The sequence below is a fragment of the Marmota monax genome, unplaced genomic scaffold (assembly GCF_021218885.2).
Source record: "Marmota monax isolate L192 unplaced genomic scaffold, Marmota_monax_Labrador192_F-V1.1 WCK01_AAM20220418_F8-fsc00019, whole genome shotgun sequence".
Lineage (NCBI taxonomy): Eukaryota > Metazoa > Chordata > Mammalia > Rodentia > Sciuridae > Marmota > Marmota monax.
The window spans coordinates 23,208,818-23,225,098 of NW_026695242.1; the positions used below are offsets into that span (position 1 = coordinate 23,208,818).

The 16,281-nt window shown below is 32.1% G+C and overlaps 1 protein-coding gene across 3 annotated transcripts in view; it reads left to right on the forward strand.

The window, feature by feature from the left end:
• Positions 1-16,281, forward strand: part of Pcdh15 (protocadherin related 15) — a 1,685,700-nt gene that overhangs the window by 1,324,912 nt on the left and 344,507 nt on the right. For all 3 annotated transcript variants that reach the window (XM_058578029.1, XM_058578030.1, XM_058578028.1), the window contains one exon: positions 7,897-8,009. In XM_058578029.1, coding sequence (XP_058434012.1) covers positions 7,897-8,009 — 113 coding nt within the window. The remainder of the gene's footprint in view (positions 1-7,896; positions 8,010-16,281) is intronic.

Consider the following 16,281-nt stretch of genomic DNA (forward strand, 5'->3'; position numbering starts at 1 on the left):
TGCCAGCCCTTACCTCTCAAAAATATAGTAAATACTTACAAATTATTCAATAGATTTCTAGAAATACAAATTCATCTATACTGGCAGAAAATGATCAGTATTTGCATGAGGGTGGGGCATTTGGATATGGAGATGAGAAAGAACAGAGTCAGCAAAAATCTTGGGCAATGTTAGATAGGTACATTATCTTAATTGTGGTGATGATTCTTGACCAACACAAAATTATACTTTTTATATATGTGAATTTTATTGTTTAACAATTACATCTCAAACCCCCAGAAAATATAAAATATCCCAAATCGTAAATTTTTCACTAAGAGCTTTAGATTGCTATTTTTATCCATTTAACTTTGATTGAAAATATAAGATTTTCGTAGAATACATAACAATAAAGGTTTTGAAACCCAGTAATTCTGTTGACTATATGAGTTACAATCCTGAAATTTGCTATACTGTGTATAATTTTGAGGGTGGAAGATACAATTCTCAATTTTACACCTAAATTTGTGCTATCAAAGTCAATTCTATGGAACAGCTTGTTTTCATTTTTTAAAGTACGATATTTTGAAGGAATATAGGAAATTAAACTGTATTAGTCCTTAGTCTGTGCCCGAGGAGATGTATGTTTTTTCAATTACTATTTATACTTTTGCTAAGTTAATATTCTATAATGATGTCTTAATATCAACGTTCTACACACACAGGGCCAGTGTCAAATTCATTGGACCTAGACTATATAGCATAATAGCAAACAGTTTGGACTCCAGAATAGATACCTTAAAATTGAATCCCGGCTCAGTCATTTACTAGCTATGACAATTCATAACATTTTGCCTAAATTAAGTGTTAGTTTCTTCATAGATCAAATAATATCTTCCCCATAGGGCTGTTTTGACTTTTATATGAAGTAGGACATTTATAAATAAAGAGATTACAATGTTTTCTCTGCAGTAACTTCGGAGTTACCTGCTAGTAAGTATCACTCCCTTGAAGCTAAACACCTTTTTTCCCAGAACAGCTGCTGTTATTCATTTAGGTGTATTGTGTTGGTCTCATCTTTTTCTATGTACTGCTACATTCTGCTGTGATAAGAGCTGTGATAAGACACAACCAAAGCCAACTCGAAAATGTATTGCCTTAAAAAAACTTTGATTAGGAATAAGTAAGAAAAAAATAAAAAGAGAGAGAAAGAGAGAAAATATTAAAATAAAATAACCATTTATACCTCTTAGTTCAAGAAATAGTAAATTTCACCTGGTGGAATTTTTGTTTTTAATCTATATTCTTATTCACCTCTCCCCTCGTGTCAGTTTGAAAATCTCAATGTAATATTCCAACCCAAAAATATTTAATATATGTGTCTATAAAATAAAACCACTTAAAACAGTGTTGCAAAATCATATTATATCTAAAATATTGAACAATCTTTTTAAAATATCATATAATATCTTTTGTTTGTTACTGTCCTTTTCTAACAAATGTTATAACTTTAACAGTGCTTTTTTTTTTTCTTTTGGAATGGGGGTTGGCAGGGAATTTGTATAATGTTCACATATAGTGATTGATATTTTTCTTAAGCCACGTTAAAATCTGTGTTGGTTCTCTTTCCATTATTTTTTTCCTTATGTTGTATTTATTAGAAAAGTCAAGTTATTTATTTTATGGGATTTTTCAGCAGTTTGCATTGTGCTCTCCTTGGTATAATTTTACATATTGCTCCATCCTTTGTATTTCCTATAGATCATTACTAAAGGTTTCTTTTTTGTGTGTTTGTGTGTGTGTCCCTAAAAACTATTCCACATTTGGTGCAAGTATTTTTGGTTGACATTACAAAGCAGCACAGACTACATACCTCAAACAATGCAAACTTTTCTCACAGTTTTGGAGGCTTAGAAGCTCAAGGTCATGGTGTCTCCATGATTGGTTTCTGGTGAGGGTTATTCTCCTGACTTGTAAATGGCCATTTTCTTGCCATGTCCTCAGTTGGCCCGTTTTTCTTTATACTCTTACACACAGAGAGAGAGAGAGAGTGTGTGTGTGTGATCAAGCACCTGTGCACACTCCAATGTGTCTTTGTGTCTTCACCTTTTCATAAGCCAGTTGATTAAGGACTCACTTATATGACCTCATGTCTTCCCCTTCTCATAAGCCAATGGATTTAGGACTAATTCATATGACCTCTTTTAACCTGAATCACCTCAAAGGTTACTTCTTTATATACAGTTAAGTGATTCAGGTTTCACATATAAATTTGGAGGATAAGCAAAATCCAATCCCAAACAAATAATATTGAATTAACTTTCCCATCAGCAGTCAAAAAATATCTGGTTGTCACTGTTTTGTAGCATCAACTAATGTTCAATGATTTAATCCATCTATTTATGAGGGTCTATAAAATCTTTATGCTAATTTTATCATTTCTTTCATTACTAGCTGGAATAATTTCATAAATAACAAGTTAATCAATTATTTGTTTACAAAGACAGCCAATGATTTGTTGGAAAAGCAGAAAATGAATATTTTTTCTTATTTTGTAGGTTTCAAAATGCTTTCTAAGTGTCATCTATGGATGATCAACAAAATGTTTTTCTTTTCAAAATTATGAACTTACAAGGTTAAATATTTCTTTCAAATCATTATGGAAATTGCCCTTATTGATGCTCTATTTGTCTCATCCTTAGCCAGAGAAAACCCTTACTTATTGACTCTTGAACTCTTCTGAAAACCCAGTTTTCTTTGATATCTTTCTTGCTACCTGGTACAAGAAGGTGCTTCACATTGATCTTGATTTCCTCCCTTGGATATGGAATCAATGATCATTTACAAAAACCTTAATTATTTTTGGTGGTATTTCAAAATGGTATTTCTTTTTTTTTTGGCCATAAATAATTAATACTTTAATTATTATTCTTAAATTGAAACTTTAAAATATACCTAGAAGTAATCATCCTATTTGATATAGAAAAATTTCTTTCATTTTGCATTGATATTTGTCAAATTGTTCAGTGTATCCAAAGCATCCTCAGGTTGAGCATTTTGTTTTGTTTTTTTTTTTTTTTTTTTTTAATTTTTTATTGTTGGCTGTTCAAAACATTATATAGTTCCTGATATATCATATTTCACAATTTGATTCAAGTGGGTTATGAGCTCCCATTTTTACCCCATATACAGATTGCAGAATCACATCAGTTACACATCCATTGATTTACATATTGCCATACTAGTGTCTGTTGTATTCTGCTGCCTTTCCTATCCTCTACTATCCCCCCTCCCCTCCCCTCCCTCCCCTCCCCTCCCCTCCCCTCCCCTCCCCTCCCCTCTTCTCTCTCTGCTCCCTCTACTGACATTCGTTTGTCCCCCTTATATTATTTTTCCCCTTCCCCTCACTTCCTCTTGTATGTACTTTTGTATAACTCTGAGGGTCTCCTTCCATTTCCATGCACTTTCCCTTCTCTCTCCCTTTCCCTCCCACCTCTCATCCCTGTTTAATGTTAATCTTCTTCTCATGCTCTTCGACCCTACTCTGTTCTTAGTTACTCTCCTTATATCAAAGAAGACATTTGGCATTTGTTTTTTAGGGATTGGCTAGCTTCACTTAGCATAATCTGCTCTAATGCCATCCATTTCCCTGTAAATTCTATGATTTTGTCATTTTTTAATGCAGAGTAATACTCCATTGTGTATAAATGCCACATTTTTTTTATCCATTCATCCATTGAAGGGCATCTAGGTTGGTTCCACAGTCTAGCTATTGTGAACTGTGCTGCTATGAACATCGATGTAGCAGTGTCCCTGTAGCATGCTCTTTTTAGGTCTTTAGGGAATAGACCAAGAAGGGGAATAGCTGGGTCAAATGGTGGCTCCATTCCCAGCTTTCCAAGAAATCTCCATACTGCTTCCCAAATTGGCTGCACCAATTTGCAGTCCCACCAGCAATGTACAAGTGTACCCTTTTCCCCACATCCTCGCCAGCACTTGTTGTTGTTTGACTTCATAATGGCTGCCAACCTAACTGGAGTGAGATGGTATCTTAGGGTGGTTTTGATTTGCATTTCTCTGACTGCTAGAGATGGTGAGCATTTTTTCATGTACTTGTTGATTGATTGTATGTCCTCCTCTGAGAAGTGTCTGTTCAGGTCCTTGGCCCATTTGTTGATTGGGTTGTTTGTTCTCTTATTGTCTAATTTTTTGAGTTCTTTGTATACTCTGGATATTAGGGCTCTATCTGAAGTGTGAGGAGTAAAGATTTGTTCCCAGGATGTAGGCTCTCTATTTACCTCTCTTATTGTATCTTTTGCTGAGAAAAAACTTTTTAGTTTGAGTAAGTCCCATTTGTTGATTCTAGTTATTAACTTTTGTGCTATGGGTGTCCTATTGAGGAATTTGGAGCCCGACCCCACAGTATGTAGATCGTAGCCCACTTTTTCTTCTATCAGACGGCGTGTCTCTGATTTGATATCAAGCTCCTTGATCCATTTTGAATTAACTTTTGTGCATGGCGAGAGAAAGGGATTCAGTTTCATTTTGTTGCATATGGATTTCCAGTTTTCCCAGCACCATTTGTTGAAGATGCTATCCTTCCTCCATTGCATGCTTTTAGCCCCTTTATCAAATATAAGGTAGTTGTAGTTTTGTGGATTGGTTTCTGTGTCCTCTATTCTGTACCATTGGTCCACCCGCCTGTTTTGGTAGCAGTACCATGCTGTTTTTGTTACTATTGCTCTGTAGTATAGTTTGAAGTCTGGTATTGCTATACCGCCTGATTCACACTTCCTGCTTAGCATTGTTTCAAAATGGTATTTCAAAACCATAAAGCACTGGGGAATTCATGGTTTCTAAATTGGCCATTGTTTTTAGTTCTTTGTTTTGGGTTCCACGCTATGGAATATGTGTTCTATTCCTTAAGAACTAAAATGTGAGTTTAAACTTACTGTCAATCCAGTATGTAAACTGTAGGCATTTTAAAAAATAATTTAATTGTAGAGGGACAATTTATTTATTTTTTTGTTTTTTATGTTATTTATTTTATTCATTTGTTTTTTATATGGTGCTGAGGATCGAATCTAGTGCCTCACATGTGTGAGACTAGATCTCTACCACTGAGCTACAACCCCAGCCCCTAGGCATTTTTATTTACTTTCTTTAATTGTATATTTAGATCTCACTGATAACACTAGTTTCAATGCTGAGAATGACAGAATTAAAATTCCACATAATTACTCATTTAATTTATTATAACATAAGCTCACAATCATCTTAGCATAAGAATATCAACACTACCATCAACAAAATGATTATCGTAGACAGTGTAATTTTTTTTTGTAATTTCTCATATTCTTAGGCTATTTTACACTGATGATGCCAGTAAGTTAGTATATTTTAAAGTTATTTGGGTAGTTATTTTCTATTTGTACTTATGCCACCAACTGAATACACAGATTGATTTTTTATTTTATATTTAAAGTTTGAGATGTTTTAAAATTTAATTTGTTTCATAATAATATGTAATATTTACATGGATCCAAGTTTTTAAAAAAATGGTTAATATAGTTAATGAAGTCTAATTTCAATATCTATGCCTTATTCTCTCCCTCCCTCTTTCCTATATGTTAACTATTTATAGTGTTATAATTTATCTTTGAATTTTATATATATATATATATATATATATATATATATATATATATATATATATATATATATACTTTTTTTTTTTAAGTGTGTGTTCTTTCTTTAAAAAAAAATCAGGAAAATACAAGTTCTTTTTTTCCCAAATGCCCTTTTCACTTAATATATTGGTAAAAAATTAGTAGGTAAAGATATTCACTGTTCATTTTTACATTTGAATTCTCATAAAAAGATGTATCACCATTTATTCTTTCAGAGCACTACTGATGTAGGTTTAGATGGGTATTTATCTTTTATTATAATCCAAAAATGTAGAGAAGTAGGATGTGTGAGTGAGAAAATAAACATTGAGCTGGGGACTCATGACTCAGTTGTAGAGCCTTTATCAAATGTGAGGTCCTGGGTTCTATCTCCAGCACTGCCAAATTAAAAAAATAAAAGAAAGAAAGTAAACAATATGATTTTATATATTATTTCAAGTTCTCCTTCTTAGGTTTGGCAGCACTTTTGTAATAACACCACAGCTCTCTAAAACTACCTATTTTCTTGCAGGCTCACCAGCAGAGTATAATATTCAAGTAGGACTATTGCTAATGTGACAAGTGAGAAATGGAATCTTAGTGTAGTTTTAATTTGTATTTCTCTTTTTAAGTATAGAGAAAAGCATCTTTACATATAACCAAAAATCATTTGTTTTTCTCCTTTGAATTTTTTGTGCATACTTAAATGCCAATTATTTTTAATGCATTGTTAGTTTCTGTTCTTGTCTAAGTGATAAATTGGTATATATCAGGGATGTAAACTTTAGTCTCTGATGTAAACTGGAAACTTTTTCCCAGTTTGTCACATGACTTTATATTGCTTATTTTTCTTGCCATGCAATTTTGTAGTATAATTTAATTTCTCTCTTTTCTCTTATTGCTTCCTGACTTTGAACCATAGTAGCAAAAATTTGCCTACTCTTAAATTAGAGTAAAATGTATCCATACTTTTTACCTATTATTAGTGCTTATATTATATGTTATTTTATTATTGATTATACATAAATATTTTCTCCATTTTGGATTTAGTCTAATAAATTCTATGAAGAATTGAGTACATCCTATCATTTTTTGTATGACTCTCCTACTAGGAGAGGTAATCCTTTATCATACAGTAAATTTCATCTATAGTTTTCCTATTTCTGGACTTTCAAGTCAGTTTTAGTGATTTTTTTTCTATTTTCTCATATAATGTCCAGGAAATTTCTCTTCTCTTCTCTTCTTTTCTTTTCTTTTCTTTCTTTCTTTCTTTCTTTCTTTCTTTCTTTCTTTCTTTCTTTCTTTCTTTCTTTCTGTCTAAACAGAGGAGTAGTTTAATACATTTGGATATGATTACAGAGATATAAGTGTAACTCTTTAGTGTGGACACTTTATTATACTCTCAATTTCTCTATATCCTTGTCTATAAAATAGAAATTACTTACAGAGTTATTGATGATTACTTACATAAATTCTTATCAGTAAAATGGAAATGATTTATGGGGTGATTATGATTGGCTGTTTAAGTAATCATCAGTATAATTTGATTTGACTTCTACATTTGACATCCAAGATTTGACTTAAACATTTTCTTTACTTTAGAACAAAAACTGTTGTATTTACACAGTTTAAGATATACAATTGAAGGGAATTTCTGCAAGAAGGGTATCTAAACTCTAAAATGTCAGTGTTTAAGAAATATTCACCCTAATCATTAAAAGTATCATCAAAGCCTATATTCTAAATTATATGGTTCACATAATAAACTAAATAGTTATTTGTAAAAAAATTTACTGAGATGAAACAGAGCATGTTCATATAAGTTTCCAGGCATCCTGATATTTGGTTTAAATTACTGGTCATTATTTATTACCAGATATGTAGAGAGACCAGGCAGACTATAATTAAGATTTATGCACCATTAACATGTAATCTTATAATCCAAAATTTGCTTTTCTTCTACTTAATATCTCTTTTCATGTGATGAGGTTCCAAATTAATTAAAGAGCTCTCTTAATAAAAAAAATTTGGAAAATCATCCAAACAAATATTTTCCATTCTCTTACTCATAAACTAGTTAATTATATACCACATTTGTGTCTGCTTTCCCTAGACTGCATAATTTTGAAACTTAATTTACTAATAAAATTGTAATTCTGTTGCTCAGTTAATGAAGGAAAATGCACAAAGCAGATACACATATTACTTTTGGTTCTCAGTTATGTGCTGAAATGTCAATGTTTTTCAGGGACTCCTGAGGATTACCCACGGTTTTTCCATATGCATCCTAGGACTGCAGAACTTAGTCTGCTGGAGCCTGTAAACAGAGACTTTCATCAGAAATTTGATTTGGTTATTAAGGTAAATTAAACTAATGTCTAATTTCCTTGTATTTATGAAATGCTAATCAAAGAAAAGCAGAGGCTAATGTAGGCACTTTTATGTTTTAAATATTAAAATGAATGTGAATAGCAATTAACCAAATTTTTGATTAAAAAAGAATGTTAGGTACATTTTTAGTATACTATACTGCTTTTCTCTAAAGCAAATTTATAATTCTATATAATAAAATACTTAATATTTTAATATATAATAAAAGTTTTAGTTAAATATATATATATATATGTATGTATATATATATATATATATATATTTCTACATAATATAATTTATTATGTCTTGCAACATATTTTTTACTAAAAGGTATTAACTTTGGACTACAAAAGAATAATCAATGAGTATATCTAAAATGTACTTGATTTATATTTTTATTTTAATAATATTTTAATCCTTATATAAGAATGAAATGTCTTGCTCAACAACAGATTCATTCAATAGGTGCTCCATTATACTCTTTATGTTGAAAGCTCATTCTAGATCTGAAATATGTTTGAAAGCTAGGGTAATTTGCGCTACAATTTTGATTTAATAATATGTAACATGAAATCAGAAAAGAGATACTGTAGAAAGCTGGATGATTTTCCAATTGATTTCCATGGACTTCATTGAGAAGGTGAGATTTAAATTGGGCATTGAAGGAAGAGTAGGAATTTGCCAAACATAGATGGGGATTGAGAGAAGGGAACTGTAGTGAATGAATGGCTAGCAGCAAAGACACAGAGTAAGTCTAGTTTATATTGTGTGAATTTGTATATCTATGCATACAAAATAATTAGCTATCAAAAGGCTCCCCTTTACTATTTGCTCCTAAAAAGTAAATATTTTCCTTCTTTATTTAAATTTAAAATAATTTTTAAAAAATGAAGTAAAATATAGAAATTTATGGAGCATACATGTTATGTATACATACTTATCTCTGTACACTTTTCATTGGATTGTTGCCATAGTTTTAATTGTATGTTCATTTATACAAACTGTGAAAACTGAAGCTCAGGTAGGGTAAATAATTGGCTCAGGATTACATGACTGATCAGGTATAAAAATGAGATTCAAATTTAGTTTTACCTAAGTTACAAGCATTTTCTTTTCATAGTACAGAATTATTGTTTCTTAGAAAAGGTTATATGATTTAACTATCCGTACATCCAACTGCAAAATATTTTGTATACAGACATTTAATTTTAATTCATATTAGGTGATATATCCTTTGCACCCATTTTAGTATACATGCTGGAAACTGTTTATTAAGTAGTTCCTTGTCCTGGAAGAACTTACATTCCAGAAACAGGTAAATCAAAAATAAAATGTCAAGGGCTAATAAGAAGTCACATAAATAGAAATAACAGAGCACAGAAAAAAAGACATTTAAGTTAATCTGTGGACCCAGAAAAAATTTTATGAATATTACCCCATGCTAAATATTGCTAGATTGAAAAAGTTTGGCCAATGAGTGAAAGTGGGAAATGTGTCTGAACATAAGGAAAACAGAAGTAAAAGCTTGGAGGCAAACATAGCAGGCTATGAGCAGTTAACATAGAAATGAGCTGTAGTTTCAGACCATGGAGAGAATCTGATGGATGGATACAATTTCCTTGGATTTCATTCAGTAAGGCAGTAGGAGTCATTCAACCAAGAAACACTACTTTTACCATTTGTATAAATTGGCTACACATGTGATTAATCTTTCATTGATGATTTTAATTATCATGGAACTATATAAAACTAAGAAACATGTACCCATGATCTACTGTCATCTACCTGAAGTATTGTGGTGCTGCTCTCTGTGGAAGTTAAGAAACTTGACAAAACAAACTGGTGCATTTGAAACCAGAAATCAATTTTTTCCCTTTTATTATCAAAGTCAGCTGTCCTGAGTACTGTACAACTTAGCCCATCAATTATAGGAAAAAAATCAATTAGAACTGGTCATAGATAATTCCTTTATGTTTTAATAACATTTTATATTTTAATAGAAGTTTTTACAGATGTTATTAGACTCAAATTGCTGTGTTTTGTGTGCAATCAAGGGGATAATAAGCAAAGGTATCAATCTGTAAGAATAATAATGTGCCTCTTGCTTGAATAATAGCTGAGTTTTGTGGCATTGTTCAGGGATCCATTGAAACTCTACAGTCTGGCACTTCCCTGTAGTATGCCTTTGAACATTTCCCCTTTTTTATTTTAATAATGCCTCATTTTTCTTGGCTATGAAAGATTTTGTTGGACTAGATCCCAATTTCTGTTTTGGAAGCTAAGAAAAATAAAAGAAAATGAAGTATCTTCTCCTAGACTTTGAAGAATTGTGCTTTAAAAAACCATGTGAGCATTTAACAGCTGGTGAGGGACACAAATTAGAGATTTATCATCCTCATTTTTTTTTCTATTTCTGCCACTGATTTAATCAGTATACTGACAAGTAAAAATGTAAAGGTGAAGCTGGGAAGAGAAAATGGAGTAGTTCACAAACTTGAGCACATTAAAGGATTGAAACATGTCCAACTGAAAGAGTGAAGAATATTCTATTTTAAAATTCTATCTTAAACTTCAAATAATTACCTTTGTTTAAGGACATTTTGAAAAGTGATACATTCTGTGAAACATGTATTGGGTTCCCCAGAACAGTTCATGTTTGTGCCTGTTGTCCTTGAATTAATGTCTGTAGCACATGTTTCATTCAAAGAGTTGTTCCAATTTGGATGATAAGATATATGTTCACTATATTCACAGAGTTTTAAAAATCCTATAAAGTAGAATATTAAAGCATATTTGATATGCTAGGTGAATTTAGTTCATGTGTGGAGCTAAAACAAATCACAAAAATTCACTTTCATTTTTAAAAGTGCAGTATCTTAAAGGCATTATTGTCAATATATTCGTACTCCAGACATCTCTTCACTGTAATATACTGATTTTAAGTCCTTTGGGTATAAACCAAGGAGTGGGATAGCTGGTTCAATTGGTGGTTCTATTCCAAATTTTATGAGGAATCTCCATAATGTTTTCCATAATGGTTGCACCAATTTGCAGTCCCACCAGCAATGTATGAGTGTGCCTTTTCCTTTACATCCTTGTCAACACTTATTGTTGTTTGTATGCATAATAGCTGCCATTATGACTGGTGTGAGATAAAATCTTAGGGTAATTTTGATTTGCATTTCTCTAATTACTAGACATGTTGAATATTTTTTTCATATTTCATTTGTTGATCGATGGTATATCTTCTTCTGAGAAGTATCTGTTCAGCTCCTTAGCCTATTTATTAATTAGGTTGTTTGTTTCTTTGGTGTTTTTTGAGTTCTTTATATATCCTGGGGGTTAGTGCACTATCTGATGTGCTTTTGGCAAAAATTTGCTCCCCAAATGTAGGTAGGCTCTCTGTTCACTTCATTGATTGCTTATTTTGCTGAGAAGAAGCTTTTTAGTTTGAATCTATCCCATTTATTAATTCTTGATTTTATTTCTTGCACTTTAAGAATCCTGTTAAGGAAATTGGGGCCTAATCCAATATGATGAAGATTTGGGCCTACTTTTCCCCTTATTAGATGTATGGTCTCTGTTTTCATGGTCTTTAGTTTTTCTCCCACACAAATCATCTCTCAAACCTTAGCTTCTTTTCCTTGTATCTCAACCATGTTCCCACATCACCAAGAGAGTATCAATGAACCAATAATAATGAAAATACATCAGGCTGCTGCATATTGCCTTCATGTCACTTTACAATTTGCCACCTGCATGAATCTCCACCAGAGATTTTTGTCATGTTAAAAGATCAGAGGTGTCAGATTCAGACAGAATGTGGAGTCAGATTATCAGGCATCACTTCTTCAAATAAAAATGATGAAATCTCCTTTGGAAATGAAAGAACTACCAAAACTCATTGCATGTGAAATACAAGTTACTGGGTTTTTTTTCCTCCATGGTGTGTGCATTATAAGTTTATTTACAAAAAGATAAACAAAGAGGAGAACAGAACACCACAAATTCTCCCTTTGGGAGAGATAGAACAGAAGCCATCAGTGACCTAGGGTTTAGACCCCCTCACCCCCAACACACACACAATCAGGGCTGCTTTTGACCAACCACAGGAAGCAAGGCAAATGCTATGAATGACACACCTTCAGACCTCTGGATATATTCTGGCCATGTACTCTTAGTCTTATAAATTCTTGAAAGAATGAAATACACATATAACATGTTCTCATCTGTCAGTGTGAACAACTATAACAAATTGGTATATACTGATTTATACTCAGCAGAAACTTGTTTCACACTGTTCTGGTGGTGGGAAAACTGAGATCAGGTGATTTGTGATCAGCAAGATTGGGTTGTGGTGAGGTGCCTCTTCTGGGTTGCAGATTGCCAAACTCTTGTATCCTTATATAGAAGAAAGCGTGGAAGGGAGCCATCTAAAGAGGCTTTTATAAGGGCATTAATCCCATTCATAAATCTTTGACCCTCAACCTAATCAACCTCACAGAGCCACCATCTCTTAATAACATTATATCAGGGATGAAGTTTAAAACATGAATTCTGGGGACACATTTATTCCATTGCATATCTAATCTTAGTTAAACAGGTTAGTAAAGAATAATTTCATATCCTTTTTGCAATAGCAAGGTCCCCAAGGTAAGCAAAAGTGAAGATCCTTTTTACATTTTAGATAAAATCATCCCATAAAAATTTCAGGCAATATTGCTATTAGTAATAAAATAGCACTCTTTTCATGGATATTCTAAAACTTCTTGACCAATTTCATACAGTGGTAAATATTCAAATTTTAAAATTTTTGTTTTACTTTTTTGATTGTAGTAGATTACCACATAAAACCTTATTTTTGTTTCTTCAGCAATAGTACTGAGTCATTTTATTTCCTCCTGAAAAATTATAAATATTAAGGCATAGTTAATTATTGTTATGCCAATTATGGGAATTAATAACAAGAAAAAACTGTATGGAGACCTCATGTCTCATACCATTATCTATTCTGCAGGGTTAGTTAGAACAGAAGTCATATATAGTAGATGAATATACTGGCTTTCCAAGTGTGCAAGCTGACAAGACACAGAGGTGCTATTTTACTTGGCTTCTTTGCAGGTAAACTCCAACTGCTTGGAAGAAAAAGAGGCAATTTTTCCAGTTGCAGTACCTTGATTTTGGCAAGGTCCTCTTGTTTGCAAAGGTCATTACAGGAGTACCACAGCAAGATCACATATTGTAAAATGTTTGAATAAAGCTGCTTTCTGAGCAATCCTTGCTGTATCTCAACACTCCACACCTGCTCCACATATAAATTCCCTCAGCCCTCCTACACAATTGTTCCCAAGAAATCTTTTTTTCATGAACTTCTTGGTTATTGCATAGAAATATAAAAATAATATTGGGAAATCTGTGGACTAAAAAGGACTGTTGGTTATTTTATTTCTCAAGAACAGTCTGGTACTTGTAGGAAAAATATTAACCTTCTCCTCAATACCTTATGGGCTCTGAAAAACAATCCATTTGGAGATCTTAAATTTTTTACGTTGATGACTATTTTTTAAATTCAGATAACATAGAATGGGTAATTTCACTTGCTCAATTCACAGAAAGTATTTTGGTGAGATTTTTTTTTGGTTGAGAGAAAACTGTGGAAATAGTATCAAAATGCAAAATAGTACCGGGCTGCTTTGCTGGATGGGGAGGAAAAGGGCAGAGAGAAATAAAGGGAACATAGCTTAGTTAGAAGAAAATAGCATTGTATCATTATTATCATAATTTTGTCTCTGGTTGGGACGACTAGCTATAATTAAGATAATTCTCATTTTTAAAACACCAGCCAAATAAGATGATATACATACCTGTGATTAGTGGAAGTTTTCTGAAGCTGTGGTCTTCCCCAGAGAGACAGTTTTTCTTCTGTGAATCACTGGACATGGCTATACTCATTCTAGTTTCAGTTTATATCCCCATCTTTAAACAAAGAGAGATTTTTATTATTCAAAGGTATACAAGAGCTTTGAAGATTTCTGTTTTCATTATATAAAATTATAAACAGAATGGGCATATTCTAATTTAAGTGAAGACAAAATATATTTCATTTTATTAAAAATATTCCCTAAGTGAAAAATATTTCAGTTTTATTTTGTTGTCATTTAATTAGGCCTCCCCTAATCTGTCTAGTATGCATATCTTTTCCTTTTGATCAAACAGAAAATGTACTATTTTCTATTAGGAAAGTGGACTTCTACTGCATTTATGACCTTGCAAACAAACAAATTGTATTACATACAGAATAATTCTTTGTATTTTATTTGACAAATTATCATATGGCTTTGTAAGTTTTAAAATATTTTTCATAAGATACTGTCAAACTCTTTATGTAACCTTCAATTTTTAGAGTATTAAAGTTTAAATAGAAGATTATATAGAGCTTTTAAGTCAGTATAATTTATAAGGAGGCAAGAAACAATGGAATATATTTAAAATTATCCATTAGTCACGCATATAATGTGAACTTTGATCAAGGAAGTACAAGCCATCTCTCCCTAAGCATGAATTTAGAAAAAAGAAAGTGTAACCTTTGGCCAGTAGAGCTTTGGCTCCAAAGCCACTGTTGAACTTTAGGGAGAAAGATAGAACTCTTTAGATAATTTCATTACATAAATGGAGGTCTTCCACTCTACTTCCAACCTTCAAGTCCAAATTGAAATTTAAGACTTAGAGTAAAAAGTGATAACCACTTGCATAAGAAATGCAAGAATAATTAGCTCACTCTGGGGAGCTTTTTAGTGTAGCAGCAACCTACATTCCAGGTAAGATAAGCTAAATTGCCAGATCCAACTGAAACATCCAAGACTGTTGAGTGGATGATGTGATGTGCTTGTTTTTGAAAGGAAGATTTAAGGGTTCCATGCACTACATCAATCCTCATCATTATACAAAATACATGTATGATGATGTGAGGAAAAAAAAAAGAAATATGTCACATTATATTGGGTAGAGAGAGGTGATGGTACGGGAAGAGAGAGGAAGGGAGGATAGGAAGGGCAGCAAAATAAAATAGACACTAGTATTGCTGTATGCATATACGTGGCTGTATAACCAATATGATTCTGCAACCTGTACACTTGGAAAAATGAGAAATATACCCCATATGATTCAAATGTATGATATGTCAAGATCATTGTATGGTGATGAGCAACTAATAAAAAAAAAGATTTCCATGTGTTTTCAGGATATAATATATAGTTTGAGAGTAAACTACATATTGAATTTGGGGACCTGGGAAGACAAAATATAATTAAGATAATAATTAAACAAACAAGTAAGCAACATGACATATCAGGTATCTGGATTGAGTTTACAAGAATATTCCTTAATAATTACTGCAAATGATTTGAAAGCTGGATTTTGGACATGATAGTGTTTGAAAAAAAAGAGGAAAAATGCAAAAAAAAAAAAAACCTGAGTTATTTAGGGAATCTGATTATAATCAATACACATGTAAAAGATAAGCCTCTCTAATGCTAAGAATTTTGTTGTTGTTGTCATTGTATTTGTGGTACTGCAGATTGCACCTTGGAGCACTCTACCACTTAGCTACATCTAGAGGCAGCCCTTTTTATTTTATTTTTTTAAATTTTGAGCAGGATCTCACTAAATTGCTGAGACTCTTCTGAACTTATGATCCTCCTACCTTAGCCTCCTAAGTCACTTGGGATTACAAATGTGCACCACTGAGCCTAGCAATGCTAAATTTTAATAATATTTTTCAAGTCATACCATATAGCAGATTTTATTTAACTACACCATACCATTCAGACTTGTATTACCATAGACTAATCTACTATGGTGAAAGAGGGATGGATAGACTATATGCCCTTTTTGTGAAAGGAATTTTATTGTAATATTTTTAATTTAAATCCTACCGAACATAGAAAAAATGTACATGTTGATGAGTTTTCACAAAGTAAAATTATCATGTAACCAGGATCCAGATTTTAAAAAATGAAAACATCCTACAAACATCCCATATGCTTGCTCTACCCACTCCTGTTCACCTAACAAATCAAGAACTCCTACTACAGGATTCTAACAGCAGAGATTTGTCCTTTCCTTTGAAGGGGACATTTTATAATTGGATTAAAGTTTCATGTTTTTAATCTTAAATTTTAAGTCCTCTACATATCCTCTTTTTTATTACTATGGTCAACATAGGAGTTATCAAACACTTTCTACTTGTGTAACAACTCAA